Source organism: Coffea eugenioides, chromosome 6, assembly GCF_003713205.1.
Source record: "Coffea eugenioides isolate CCC68of chromosome 6, Ceug_1.0, whole genome shotgun sequence".
Classification (NCBI taxonomy): Eukaryota; Viridiplantae; Streptophyta; class Magnoliopsida; order Gentianales; family Rubiaceae; genus Coffea; species Coffea eugenioides.
In genome coordinates, this window is record NC_040040.1 from 55,342,625 (window position 1) to 55,357,376 (window position 14,752).

At 37.2% G+C, this 14,752-nt stretch overlaps 1 protein-coding gene across 2 annotated transcripts; it reads right to left on the reverse strand.

Annotated features, from left to right (window-relative positions):
* Window positions 1–241: 241 nt before the first annotated feature.
* On the reverse strand, window positions 242–4,021 carry LOC113775673 (calmodulin-binding transcription activator 3-like). Of its 2 annotated transcripts, none has more exons than XM_027320650.1 (4): window positions 3,675–4,021; window positions 3,288–3,346; window positions 1,749–2,318; window positions 242–531 (listed from the first exon to the last, which is right to left on the reverse strand). In XM_027320650.1, exons 3-4 carry the CDS (start codon window positions 2,100–2,102, stop codon window positions 487–489), a joined length of 399 nt encoding a protein of 132 aa, XP_027176451.1. In that variant the 5' UTR covers window positions 2,103–2,318; window positions 3,288–3,346; window positions 3,675–4,021; the 3' UTR covers window positions 242–486. The 2 variants fall into 2 exon arrangements, with proteins under 2 accessions (XP_027176451.1, XP_027176450.1); XM_027320649.1 differs by having other exon boundaries at window positions 3,288–3,377.
* Between the last annotated feature and the right edge of the window lie 10,731 nt (window positions 4,022–14,752).

The following is a 14,752-nucleotide window of genomic DNA, read 5'->3' on the forward strand; positions in this document are numbered from 1 at the left end:
ATCAACCCTTGGAGTTGTCACATTATGCTTCCGTTCAGTGACGACTTTTGTTGTCATTGTTTTCCATCCATAAAAAGTGACCACTTTCTGGTGTCACTAGTGAAACTTGTTGGCAGTGACAACTTTTTTATTGTCATTTATTTTTTTTGTAAAAAGCAATAATCTAATGTTAATTACGCAACATAGCTGCCAACAATCACAAAACGTTCATTGAGTAGCAATGAGAAAAAAAAAGCCAACATACGAAAAGAAAGCCAACATTCATTTCCAATAGAAGATCAACCCAAATACATATATATATAAATGTTGCCTCAAATGAGTCATAAACCATGCACCATCCAAAATAAGCCATTCAGTTACAATACTAGTGATTTCCCATCCACAATAGAGAGTAGTAAAGTTCTATACAAAAATATGAGCACGATTCCCATCTAGAACAAAACATGAGCACGATAGGCCTTGTAGTCTTCAAATCAAAAACCATCTTCACAGCAATGACTGGCTTCTTCTTCTTGGGAATCGTGTTAGAACCTACACGTTACCAAAATTGAAGCAATGAGCACAGGTGTTAAAACTGGAACTACACTTCTAGATAGGCACCATATTATAAAAACTAATGTCACTCTAATTTGAAATTATAGCAATCTAAGTAAATTGCTTAACACAAAAATAAAGTGAAATTATAGCAAATAAGACAATGAATGTATATTCTGTGAAATATAGAATAACAATACAAACACAATAAATATCTGCATGTTCACAAATATATATGCAATAACAATAACAATAACAACAATAAAATCCTAAAATCATTGAGAGCCTAGATGATCGTGAACCACACAGTATATCAAGAAAAAAAAACACACACACACACACACAATCACAGGTGAAAAAAAAAATTCTGATACAGAAAAATTTAGATGAGTTCGACAAAGAAAAAAGTGGAATACATCCCAAAGTGAAAAACCATCTCAAAAGGGGAACTCACGAAACCTAACTGTTGCCTCAATGAGACTTGCCAAATTAATTTAAAAGGAAAAATATTTCAACTAGCCGCAAAGTTATGTTTCAAGAAGCCACAAAGGCATACTCCCGCCTGAGAGCCACAAAGTTATGTTTCAAGTAGAAGGCAACTGCTCTTACCTTCAAGACATATTGAAGTGCAGAAAAAGCAAAGTGTACATATGCCACATATAATAACTTTGACTGTCTTTAGCAATTAAGAGATGAAATAGCTATGCTAAAAATATTTGTAGATAAATTACACTTCCACTTGGAGCAGTAGATGCAATATAACGCATTTTGAGAGATGACAGGACAAAGGAACCTAAACCAATCCCATCTATTACATCTCAATGTGCTTTGACTGCCAGTGTCATGATCAGCAGCTCAGGGTAAATTAGTATACAAAAATGTTTCCATGGTAGTAAGGTACAGGAGTAACAGGACAACCTCTGTCCAGGTGCATCCATTAGTTTTGCAGCTGGATAGGCATAATCAATGAGATCAACAGAACACAAAGCTCAGAAGGTGCATTTACAAAGACATGCATGTTATTTCAATCTATTACTGAACTTTGCAACCATATATCCTTTTGATCTGTGTCTAAGGGGCTAAAATTACAAAAAGTAGAGAGATTGAAACGAAGTGAAATTCAAGGCATAGACTAAGAATGAAACATTAATTCCAGAGAACTGGTTTGTCAAGATTGTAAAAATGTTCTTACGGTATAGTCCCTTCAAATATACCTTGGTCTCCAACCTTGAGTAAGCCCAATTTGGTGAAAAATCAGTGATGCTAAATAGTTGATCTTGGGAGAGTGAGAAATTTAATGTGTCTGCATCCAGTTGCAGCTGGGTGGGAGTACAGGAATCACCAACCACATCCTCAGTCTGTATCACACTCCATGAGTATCCATTGGTTGATTGCAAAGGCAATTCCTCAACTTCACCTAATTCTTTAGCCATCCATCGGGAGAAGCTGTCCACTTTCTTCAAGCTTTCTTCTGCTTGGATTCCACTCAGATGTGGCTGCTTCAGAACCAAAGAGCAGTTTCCAGACCCTGCAGAAGGCATACCATTCTCAGCCTTGTAACTCATCATATATCCGGCTTCTACATTTTGTCACAGTTTTTGCACGTCCCTTTCCACAGCTTCGTCTTCTTGCCCATCAGGCCTCATGTAAAATGGATCTGCAGCAGCTTGAAGAAGTGCAGAAAGAGATTTCTGCTCCCATAAACTTCCTTTGCCATAATAAGCTGAATCCGGAATCAGATTCTGACCAAGTGGCACTCCTTGCATGGGCGATAAACAATCTCCCTACAAGCAAAATGCCAAAAGCCTAAGCTTGTAAATATGAATGATTAGATGAGAAATAATAGTCAAAGATGCAAATTGTTCAAGACACAACATAACAAACTCGTAAAAGTTTCAAAAGAAGGGAACACAAGCTATCAAAAAAAATGACTTGGCACATAATGAGGAAAAAGGGAAAATACAACTTTGATGCCGTTAATTAGGTCAAATGCATTCGTATTAGGCATTTTCAGAAGGCTTTAAGAATCTTTTAAGTTTGTTTTAACACTAATATACAGTCCAAGCAGTTATAGAAACTAGGGGTAACATGGATATCAAATTTAATGGAAGCATATTAACTGTCAAATTTTGTAGAATTTTGGCTAGCTCAAAAGAGTACAAGTGTCAACTAATTTTTACAGAGACTTAATTTTAGCTACATGAGCTGACAATATCTGGAAGGATTGAAATGCATAAACAAGCACTTAAATTTAAAACTGAAAAATCTGTAACCCAATGAGATTCTAGTGAAAGCATCCAGCATCATACCAAGGGAATAACTGTTTCATGCTAAACAATTATCCTCCCATGTGCCACTCTACAACTAGCAGCAAATTAGGACGATCCTGAACAAAAAAGTTCTGAGACACTAACCAACAAAACCAAGAGCAGCACAAATAATGCAGCAAATATGTGATCAGTCCTACCATTCAAAGAGAAAGTTTAATCATGTCACATCAAATAAAAGTGAACCTCTGTGAATGTTCAAAGGAAACTAAATGTTAAAATTGCTGACCAAATATAGGTTTGAAAACTTTAAAATTGCTGACAAAGGTTTTGCATATTAACACCCGTGATCAGCTCTAATACCACTCTTTGTTCACGTTAAACAGCAAGTGAACTTTGGGATTTGTAAACTAATTATTAAGTTTTTAAGGCAAATTATTATTAGCTTGAAAGAAAACAAGTTTCAAGTCTTGAAAAGTTTGCTACCTGCCAATTTGCTTGGTGTGCTGGGGGATTCCAGGACTTCTGTCCACCACCAACCATACCTGCCAACGTTTAGCCCAACATATAGATTCCCTTCAGTAAAGGAATTTCTAAGGATCAATTCTGCTGTTAGACCACTTGGGCATTTCAACAAACAGTAAACGAACATGAAAAATTCCAGCAATTCTTTGCTCAAATGAAGCCACGGTTGGCCCCAAAATCATCAGAAGTACAAGGGATTTCAAATTCAATCATGATATAACATGCGCATGCTAAAATTTGAACAATCAACGGGGCAATTGCAATAAACGAAGCCATGGCAGACATGCTTAGAGGACTTGGGAAGGAACTGAAATTCAAAGAAAAAGGGGCGACTTATAGTGCTCTTACTTGAGCGGTGGCGACGGCGATTATGACGAAGCCGAAGACGGTGAGTTGGAATTGGAAGATGACTAGGTCTGACTTCGTCCGAGAGCCTTCATCTAGTGTTACAGAGAACGGCAGCAGCCCAGGAGGTTGTGTGCGGTGTTGGCGATGGCAGACAGCAGCAGAGCGGACGCGGACTGGTGGTGACCTGGTTCTTCCTCCTCTGTCCGTTGCCGCGTCTTTCTCTCCTGATCTTCCCGTCAACCGCCACTCTTCCTTCACTCTATTTTTTTTCTTTTCACGCTCAAGGCCTCCCTTCCAAGAACCCTAGCCGCTTCTCTGCTCTTCTGTTTCTCTTTTTCTCCTCTAAAACCTAGCCTAAATTTGTCTAAGTGTTGGAAGAGAGAAGCGGCGAGACTTTTGTTTGTGTGTGAACAACCAAAAACGACGTCGTTTTGTAGAGATTTCAGCCACCCGCCTCGCGCCTCTTTCAGATTTCAGACTGGCGCTCTTTTTTTTTTGGCATCTAAGCACATCTTTGAGATTCCAGGATTCACACCTTTAGCTTCATACATTTTTTTTCTTTTTTTTTTCCCTGGTCAAATTTTTTTTTCAGGTTTCTTTTTTCATACTTAATCTCTTTTTTTTTTCCTTAATCTCATCTATAAATATCAAATAAATTATTTGATATTGGTTTCTTTTTTGTGCATGTATATATATATATATGTGTGCTTGTTTGTGTCTATATACATCTTTTTGGGTTTGGACAACTCAATATACAAATTATTTAAGAAATTACCTTACAATAAAACTTACACAATAAAACATGTTTCAAAAATTTAACATGCATAGAATCGCTTATATACAGTATAGCACTTCTTACTCATGCTTATACTACTCTTTGTCTATTACTTAGTTTTTATAATAAATTAAAAGAAACATGTAATCAAATATTCTGTTAATTGTGTGGCAACTCTCAATCTTATTGCACAACAGATATTTTACTGAATAATTTTAATTTCGTATATACCCATTCCATATGAAAATAATTATTACTTATGATGTATTACACGTTATACTAATTTTTCACAGTGCTAACATTAGACTACAAATTATATTCAATTACACTTTTTCAAATTATTTCAGTTATTGATTTTTGGGGGTTGTTATAAGGAATAATAAATTTTTATGCTCAGACATGTCTATTATGTCAACTTAGCAAAAATTACAAATATCTAAAAATAGTTTGTTATTATATCATTTGCATTTTTCTAATACGTAATGAATAGGGGCTAAATTATAAAATTAGGGTGTCATATCTTCGGTGCTTTTGCTCATATAAAAGAATTGGGGGCTAAATAATAAAATTAGGGTGCCATAGTAGAATTAGTGAAATTTGATGAAAATACTATAGAATTGCTTATATACAGTATAGCACTTCTTACTCATGCTTATCCTACCCTTTGTCTATTACTTAGTTTTTATAATAAATTAAAAGAAACATGTAATCAAATATTCTGTTAAATGTGTTACAACTCTCAATCTTATTGCACGACAGATATTTTACTGAATAATTTTAATTTCGTATATACCCATTCCATATGAAAATAATTATTACTTATGATGTATTACACGTTATACTAATCTTTCACAGTGCTAACATTAGACTACAAATTATATTCAATTACACTTTTTCAAATTATTTCAGTTATTGATTTTTGGGGGTTGTTATAAGGAATACAAACAATTCGTGAAAACATTTTTATGCTCAGACATGTCTATTATGTCAACTTAGCAAAAATTACAAATATCTAAAAATAGTTTGTTATTATATCATTTGCATTTTGCTAATACGTAATGAATAGGGGCTAAATTATAAAATTAGGGTGTCATATCTTCGGTGCTTTTGCTAATATAAAAGAATTGGAGGCTAAAAAATAAAATTAGGGTGTCATAGTAGAATTAGTGAAAGTTGATGAAAATACTGTAGTATACAGTGATGCAAAAAGTTGTCACAAAATTGGAATCGGGTAGACCTTCAATGACAACAAGTTATGTTGTCACTGTAGAGAGAGCATTTGTGACGACTTTACTTGAGTTGTCATAAAATCATTTCCCGCGGCATCAAATGAGATGCGCGCCAACTATTTCGTGACGAGTTGAGAATGACAACTTCCAATGTTGTCACTGATTATGCTTGTGCTGTACTCATCAGTGATGACACCTAATGTCGTCACTGAATTAGGTTATCTGTGACAAGATTTTTGTTGTCACATAAATTTTTGTCACTGAAAAATATATTTCTTGTAGTGAATACGGGTGATTTACTCTTGGGACCGGCCGCCTCGAGTGGTGAATTGTCTTATTGTGGATTCTTGTACTTGGGTACCAAATAGTGGAGAGCCCTATGTAGACACCAAATTTTTGGTGTTTTATTATTTATTTATTTACTATTTGTTTTTTATTTGTTCTATTTTTATTTGTCACAATTAGTTTTATTTACCTTTAGTTTTAGTGATTTTAGCCATTTTAGCGTAGAATGTCTCAAAGAAAAAGAAAATTGTTCACAAAATATTTTTATTTCTTTTAAATTTAATCTTTTGGCATAGTTATTTTGAAAAAAAGAAGAAAAGAAAAAAGAGAAAAATGAAAATGAAGGAAAAAGAAAATGAATTTTGCACTTTGTTATTTCTAGTTTATTTATTGTTTTATCCAATGTTAATTAAATTGTTTTTGTCATTTCTTTTTATTATTATCATTTTTGTTTTATTTAAAAAAAAAAAAAAGAGGTTTGCGGCATGCAAGCTGCGTTTTGTCGCAGCTTGCAAGAAAAAGCTGGGCAGCCCCTTGGCTGCAAAATATAGAAGGATGGCTGAGGTTTTAGGGTTGGGGTGCCCCATATAAATAGAAGAGGCAGCAGCAGCCGCAAGGGGAGAGGGACGAAGGAGAAAGAAAAAGAAAACAGAAACGAGAGGAGAGAATGAAGGGCTGTGAAAAAGGCGAGAGCTTTGAGAGAGGAAAAGCTGGGGTTCTGGGCAAGAAACCTACGGGTTGAGGAGAGAGTAGACGGATAGAGAGCTAAGGTGAGGCTGCAATCTGAGAAGTGAGAAAAGCGAGAGAAAGCAAGGGGGATAGAGTTGACGGCTAAGAAAAGAAAACCAGAGAGCTTTGGTTGGCGGCTGTGGAGAGGAAATAACTAGAAGGGGAGGCTACGGGTAGTGAAAGGAGAGAGCTTTGAACGGGAAGAACCCAGAAACTAGGGGAAGCAAGGCAAAACGAGACAGCAAGGAGGAAGAAGGAGAGATCAGGTGCTGTCTCCTCAAGGAACGAAGAAGGTACTAGGACTGTTGACCCTCACAAGAAGCTGTTATCATCTCATTAAGCCAACATCAGTCACGGATCCTCACCAAGGGAGAATACAAGCGCTGTAAGTTTTTTTGGTTTTGCTTGTTGTTGTTCCGAGTCTTGCTTTGATTGTCTATGCTCCTTGGTGGCTGAAATGGTGGTTCGTTTGACGTTTGTTGTATGCGCGGCTTGACTGAGAGGTCATGAATGTCCTGCTGCCAAAACTCTGTTCAAAATCTTTTGATAGAAAACTTAGAGCTAAAAGCCATCAGCTTCTTGCATCTTGTTTGAATTTATGACTAATGTCTGTATGCTGAACAAACATAACTCAGAAATATAGCATGAAGTTTCGGCAATTCTGTTTTAATGTTGCCTTGATTGCTGCTTCTTCGTTTCTTGCTGCTTGTGTAAACTTTGATGTTGAGCTTCAGTGTTAAATGGAGTAAGTGCCCAATTTCTGGTTTGATTATGCAACTGGGTCTGTTTGTTGTTGGATGGTGATGTCTTCGTGTGCGCTGGTGGCATAACATCAGGCCATAACACTGCCCTTGTTTGCAAGCTAGAAGCTTTAGTTATTTCGGCTGTGTTGTTTGAACCGTAAGTTGGCAGCAGAAAAATTGCAGCAGGAAACCGTGTTTGAATATAACCTGGGATGTACCTTGAATGAGTTATTAGCTTGCATGATTTAATCTAATGTTTTATGATGGTTTAATGTAATTTTTCTGGGTTGTTAATAAGCTGCAAAAATTATAGAAACAAAGAAGCTTTAGTTGGCCGAAAATTTTAGTTTGCTCAAAGAGCTTGATTCAGTTTGTTATTTGAACTAGAATGACATGTCTACCTTTGCTGCAAGTCTTTACCCTTTTGTGTGTTTGAATGAGTGAAGATGCCCATGAGTCTTTAGCATGAATGTTGCCTCGGCCGAATGAGTAAAATTGCAGCGAGCTGGGGAACAAAAGGCTGCATGCTTCATTTGTGTAGTTGCAGAAAACCTGCGACATTTTTTCCTTTTTCTATTGCTGTCTTGCTGTTTGTTTTTTTTTATCCTTGATGGCCAGCTCCAACTTCATACTTGCAACGGAGTTGTGTGCTTAGTTGATGGTTGATAGGTAGAAATCTGAAAATTTGGTGAGCCCGTTTGCATTGTGAAATGGGTAAAAGCCGCGGCTGGCTGCACTTTGTCTCCTGTTTTTGCTGATCATCTCTTGCATTCTTAAACAGCCACCAATCCAGTTTTTTCTGCCTTAGTCTTGTAATAAAAGCATGGTATTTGGTTTGGTTGAAGATTGGGAGTGGTATCTTGTGTTTTGAGGTTGAAATCCGTAAGTGAAAGTGAAGTTTGCAGCTAGTTTGTCTTGGTCGAAAGTTGTTGCAGAAAATTCGAATGAATGTTGCAGAATGGAGTTTCCTTACGTGATTTGCATGCATGAATAATTTCCAGATTTTACACTTTGGCCCCCCAAGTCTCTTCTTGTTCCACTAGGACCCAATCAATTAAAGAATTTCATCAAATTGGTCCTTGATAATTTTAATTTGTGCAACTTCATTGCTTGTTTGCTTCAATTAACTACCATGCTTTGTTTCAATTGTGCTTAAGTCATGACTTTAGGGACTTTACGATCAAGTGAGCTTGTGATTGCCTATTTCCTTTAATTTTCCAAATAAATTGGTACCTTGACCATTTCTTTTATTTTGGAGGATAAATAAGTGATTTCACTTCATTGGGGCCCAATTTCAAGGGAGGTACACTCTACCCTTTTATTTGCACTTCATTTGACCCTACGTGCTCCTACGTGTTATGTGAATATGCATGTCTATTTCGCTTTCCTTGCCTTTCCTTAATTCCTTGCATTTATTTCATTTACTTTTATTTCATTATATGCGTTTTGGCTTTAATTTTGGGGGGTATGCGTACACCTCTTGGCTTGTAATAGATAGGGCTTGGCGAGTAATTTGGTCCATTTTCCCCTTCCCCTTTTGTTTTAGTTAGCAGATGTAATAGATTCTTTAGCTTGTTTGCATGCCTATGTGTTACGTGTTAAGTGCTTTATTAGGCTCTTGCATCTAGTCGAGCATGCTATGTGTTATGTGTTACGTGTTTATGAGTGTTTTGGCATGTCTATTTGCTTTCTATAGCCATGGACGAATGTGATGGATGAATGCGCGTCGCTACACTAGTCCAACGCTAGTAGTGGCCCCTTTTCCGTCACCACACTAGTCCAACGCTAGTTGTGGTTCTTTGTTCCGTTTCCACTAGTCCAATGCTAGTAGGAATTCATAGAAAGGGCTAGTCCAACGCTAGACCCAATAGGCCGTCCCCCTTTCGTTAGTGCATATTTGCATGTTCACTACATTTCATGCATTTTTCTTAGTTTTTATCATTTGGCATGCTCCTCGAGCCCCTTTTCCCCTCATTTTAAGATTTTGCACCTCATGCTAGTTATAGAGTACATTTGCTTGAAGGGTCTCCTTTCGATAAGGGAAACGAGCGAGTGTGGCTACCCAATAGCCTTAGCACGCTAGTTTTTCCTTCCAATCAAAGGGAAAATTAAAGTCACAAAGTTAGGAGTCCCCGTACCCGTTTTGCTTGCATTCCTTTAGGGTTCATGCATTTCATTTATTCGCTATCCTATACCCTTCTACTTTATATTCTATCCCTTTTTTCCACATTCTCACTTCACACTACTTTTGGACGTTTTCACTTAAACTACTCACACTTTATACCATATCACTCGCACACATGCACTTTATGTTATTTTCACATTATCATTCTTTGCTCACCTTACCTTGTAAATACATTTGCACACCTCCACTTACATCCTATTATTTTTATCACTTTTCTCACTTCACACAAACTCACATTTTCACATGGCATTCATTCCACTCATTTTTTACGTCATTTAGGATTATGTGTGACCTCTCCAAAAGATCATTATTGGGCTTCACAATTAATGTGATTGGCACCACTCAACCTTTGAAGAGAAATTTCCCCCATGTCTCCCTAGGTCTAGGTTTTTGCATTCATATAGTCATATCCAACACGCGATACATACCTTGGGTAGAAAAATTAGGAAAGGTTGGGTTAAGTCACGCGACTAGCCTTGGCTAGGGTGAGGGAGTGCCTTAGGCCTTGCCTTTGCCTTCTCCCTCATCAAATGTGACCCCCGATCCCTCTTTTTGGTTACGTAGACCCAAAAGTTCTTTAAAAGGGTTTATTTACTTTTTTCATTCAAAAACAAAAAAAATCATTTTTGGGTGACTTGGTACACCCTAACTCTATACCAAGTGGCGACTCCATTTTCATAAAAAACCCTTTAGAACTTTGTTTGGCCAAATCGTCGCATTCCCAAGTCCCATGGCCTTTTACTTTTCATTTCGCACACGTTCACATATATCTCACACACACCACACCTACACAAACACCACATCAAAAAGTGGGGCGCGACACCCTAGAATAAGGGTCGGTATCTTGATTGCACTTGAGGTGAGTTTTGATGGCAAAGGTTAAGGTGTGGATGATTCTAACATTTAACCTAGTCATTGGATTGATCAAAGGGATTGGAATTACTTGAATTGCCTGAGACCGACTAGGCTGCGCCCATTTTGATAAGATCATATACTTGATGTGTGATAAGATCATATATAAGGGATTGGAGTGATTTTTAGTACTTGACTGACTTTGGAAGACTATTTTGACTGGATTAGTACCCGTTGGAATTTTGAGGACGAAATTCTTTTAAGGAGGGGAGATTGTGATACCCCAACTTTTAGGATGTTATTTTTGTTTATTCTCAAAGAGGATATTACGGTTTCTTTGGTTTATTTTATTTGAAAACATTATTTTGTTCTAAAAGAAGAAACTAAAGTTATTTTGTTTAGGGTTTGACTTAAAACCTTGTTTTGTTTTACCGACTAGAAACCCTAAGTTCTAGAAACCCTAAAGTCTAATCAAAACCCTAGTTTCACTGGTGAATGATCGTTTTCTCAAATATCTCATATTTCAACCGAAACCCTAAATTCAATTTATGGAATTGTAAAATCCCCCCCCCCCGGTTTTCTTAAAAATCCCCTTTTAATTGGAAATTATGATTTTATAATAACCCTACCACCCAATCACCTCACAATAAGTGCAAATGAACATGAAAGTAAAGTTTTTCACTTTTTGTTTTCAAGTTAGAGCGAGTTAGGGTTTTCACGTTTTTCCGTTGTGTAATTATCCGGTATGGAGTGAGGATCAAATTTGGTGCTTAAGAGTGACTTTTAGGTGAGAAATAATATGTGATTAGAAGCAATGATAAAAAGTTAGTGAATAGGAAGCAAAACCCTAGTACGTGTGATTTAAGGAAAAACGGTGCGAACGGGCGTGAACCGTGCACTACCGATTGAACGCACCACTTGACCACCACTTTCTTACCACATGAGCTCATTAAAAATTGAGCAAAATATCCCCCTCATTGTGACAGCCCCACCTCCCCCTAAGGCGAACCAGAGGGTTCGGCGGGCCGCCTGCCCAGCTCTCGCCGAGACTCAGTCGTTCACTACAATCCTCAAATAAATTACAAGAATAAACCTCAAATATTACATCAAATTCTCCAATAATTACATGTCATAAGTGAAGCGGAAACGATTTCCAACTATACATAAAATGATTCCACATCCAAACGGTACAAAATATAACAATTCCAACTAAGCCATCCAATCACGTGAATAAGCACAACAAGTCCTTCCTTCGCCTTGAGCCCTGTGGAGGGGAATAAAATATTTTTGGGGTGAGCTAGAAGCTCAGCGAGTAACCAGGAAAATCATTAAACAAATATATTTCACAATGTTGCATTTCGATCATTTCGATGATGTCATGATTCAGAGATCAAATGTACGTTTAGTGCTCTCGTGAGCCGGTGAAATCACAGCACTTGAACACCCAACGCTCAAATAGATCATTTAACATTAACATTAACATTAGGAGGGAGCCCCTTTTTGAGCTCCGGAGCCATTTGCTCCGTCATGTCACGAACTCACGAAAATGGTGGAGACGTTGGTGTCCAGCACAAGACTTTCCCAGAACTCATTGAAGCCAAATCATGTCATGAATTCACATGCAAGCACGCATGAGATGCAATCGAGTACATAATGCAAGAAACATTTCACAAGTACTTTGGAAATAGTTTAGGGTCACTCACCTCCACGGCTCAGAAATCATCCATCATATAACATTGCCTTGCTCAAATCCAAGTCTTAGATCACAAACTCAATGCAAACAAGTTCCTTCAAAGTTCGGACAGCACTTCCCCTGAATTTGTTAACTTTTCCAGCCATCATGGCTTCATTATTTCCTCAGCCAGTCCCAAAGGTACACACACAACAACAAGTTCATCCAATAGCCATTCAGCAAGCTCCAAGTAGTACTAGTACAAGTCAAGCTAGGGAAAAGTCCGGAAATGAAAGTTAAGCTCAAAACCAGAAAAATAGGTTTTGACGTCATTTTGCGGTAATGGCACCAAAGGCGCTACGATTGTCGGATTAAGGTGCCATATACACCGTTTCGAAGCTAAGAGATAGGGGTAAAATATTGCAGAAGGTCACTCAACTCAGTTTCGAGTGTAACCAGGTCAAAAATGCAAGAAACTATACCAGAATCACAAAAACAGATTCACAGAACGCATTCCAGCGGAAACATCATAACTCAGGCTCTCCAAGTCCAAATCCAGAAATTCCAAAACCATATAAAAGCTAAGAAACAGGGATACATTTCATCAGAATACCTCAACAACCAATTCGGAAGCAATTCCAGCCAAAACAACCAATTACAGTCGCAAATCCAAATTTCGGGTAAACCAGAACAGCAATAGTAATTTCGACTTTTCTCACTCTACGCTAGTCCGATTGACCTGAAATTTTGTAGGCACCTTTAAAATGTCATTCCCTACAACTTCCATGTTTTCAGAAAAGGCCAATTCGGCCTCTATATAGGACCTAAAATTTCGGACAGAATGAAGAACCAAGAACCCTAATTTTCCAGATTTCTTCCAAAACAGAATTTACTTGCAATCTTCCACTTTTTCCACCTTCTAGAATCATTAAACATCATTTCCAATCATCATACATAACCACATAATCATACTCATATTAAAACAGAAAAATCCCCAAAAATTATAAAACTTCACCAATTCAACCAAAACTCAAGAAATAATCCATAAAACCATCTCTTTAGCCATCACAAGTCTCTAATTTAGCATAATCAAGAACAAAGAAAGGATGGCTAGACATGATACCTTCAAATATCAAGAAAGGTGATGACTTAGGGATTTTTCTTCCAAAACAACTCCACCAAGAGCTTCAATCTTCCTTAGCTAGCAAGTTTTATGGAGTGATTTGCAATTCCATCGGTTAAAACTCAAGATTGAAGTAAGAAATTGGAGTGAAAGATGAAGGTTTTTCTCTCTCTCTTGCTCTCCAAGTTTCAGCCATGAGAAGGAAGAAATGGCTTGATTTTTGGTCAAATTGTGGTTTTAGTAAAGTTAAGGTAAGATGGTCAAAAGTCCAATAGTGAATAGGATGGTGACACTTGTCACCTTTTGATTTAAAACTTATCTTTTTGTCTCTCCAATACAAATATCTTAACACTTTGTAAAATAATATCACTTAATACAAAATTCCAACAAGTTGTCAAAAATATAATGCATTTACCGCACTTGCGGGTCCCACGTTCAAAACACGCTTTTAATTTCTCAAAAACTAACCGATACTGGAAAAATCATTTTTAAACTATCTTTGCTCATAAACTTTATCTGGGGAATTTTTCTAATAAAGAAAATGTAGAAAAGGCGGGCAAGTAAATAAAATAAACCCTAGAAAATTAGAAAATTTCCGGGTTCTCAAACTCATTTTTTTTTTCGGGGCGTCACACTCATGGCCAGCTAGCCTTGACCGAAAATGTGGACCAAATGCAAGGAAAGGGAAAAGAAAAATGAGTTGTGGTGGTGAAGCCACTTGTTGGCCACTTAAGGACCATTGACCAAATGACTTATCTTACCTTTTATCCTCCATTTTCCATCTTTCTTCTCCATATTTCTGCTGGTTGGCGGAGACAAGAAAGGGAAAGGGAGAGCAAGAAAACCACCTTCCTTCATCTTGAGTTTGAGCTGCCAAGTGAGAAAGAAAGAAAACTAAACCGATTAAAGGCACCCTTGAGTGTTTATTTAGTGAGGTGTTGGTGAAATTTTGAAGGGGAAACCTAGGGTTGTTCTTGGAAGACACTTAAGCAAGGTAAGGATGATGATTTCCCCATTTCGTACACTTGATCTTGTTTAAATTAGCTTAGCATCTCAAAATTGTGGTGAATGATGGTTGTTATCATGCTTTGGGTGATTTTCCTTTTAGTTGCATGAATTAGGGTTTGATGGATTGCTGCCTATACTTGATGTATGGTTAGTATATGTTGTAGCTAAGATTATATAGGGGGTTTTGGTAGCAAGTGAAGTAAGAAATGAAGAAAGGTTGCATTGAATCCCAAAAATTCCAGATTTCTGGAAAATTTCAGCTCTATTCTGTCCGGTTTTATTTCACCATGTTAGAGGCCGAATTAGGCTTGTAATAAAACATGAAAGTTGTATAGAATGGTATTTTATAGGTGCATACAAAATTTCAACTCAATCGGAGCAACGTACCATGTGAAAAGACCAAAATACCCTCACTGTTTTAGGATGTTTCCAGTGTTCCGTTTTAGTCAATTCATCCAGTTTATCATATTTATTCAC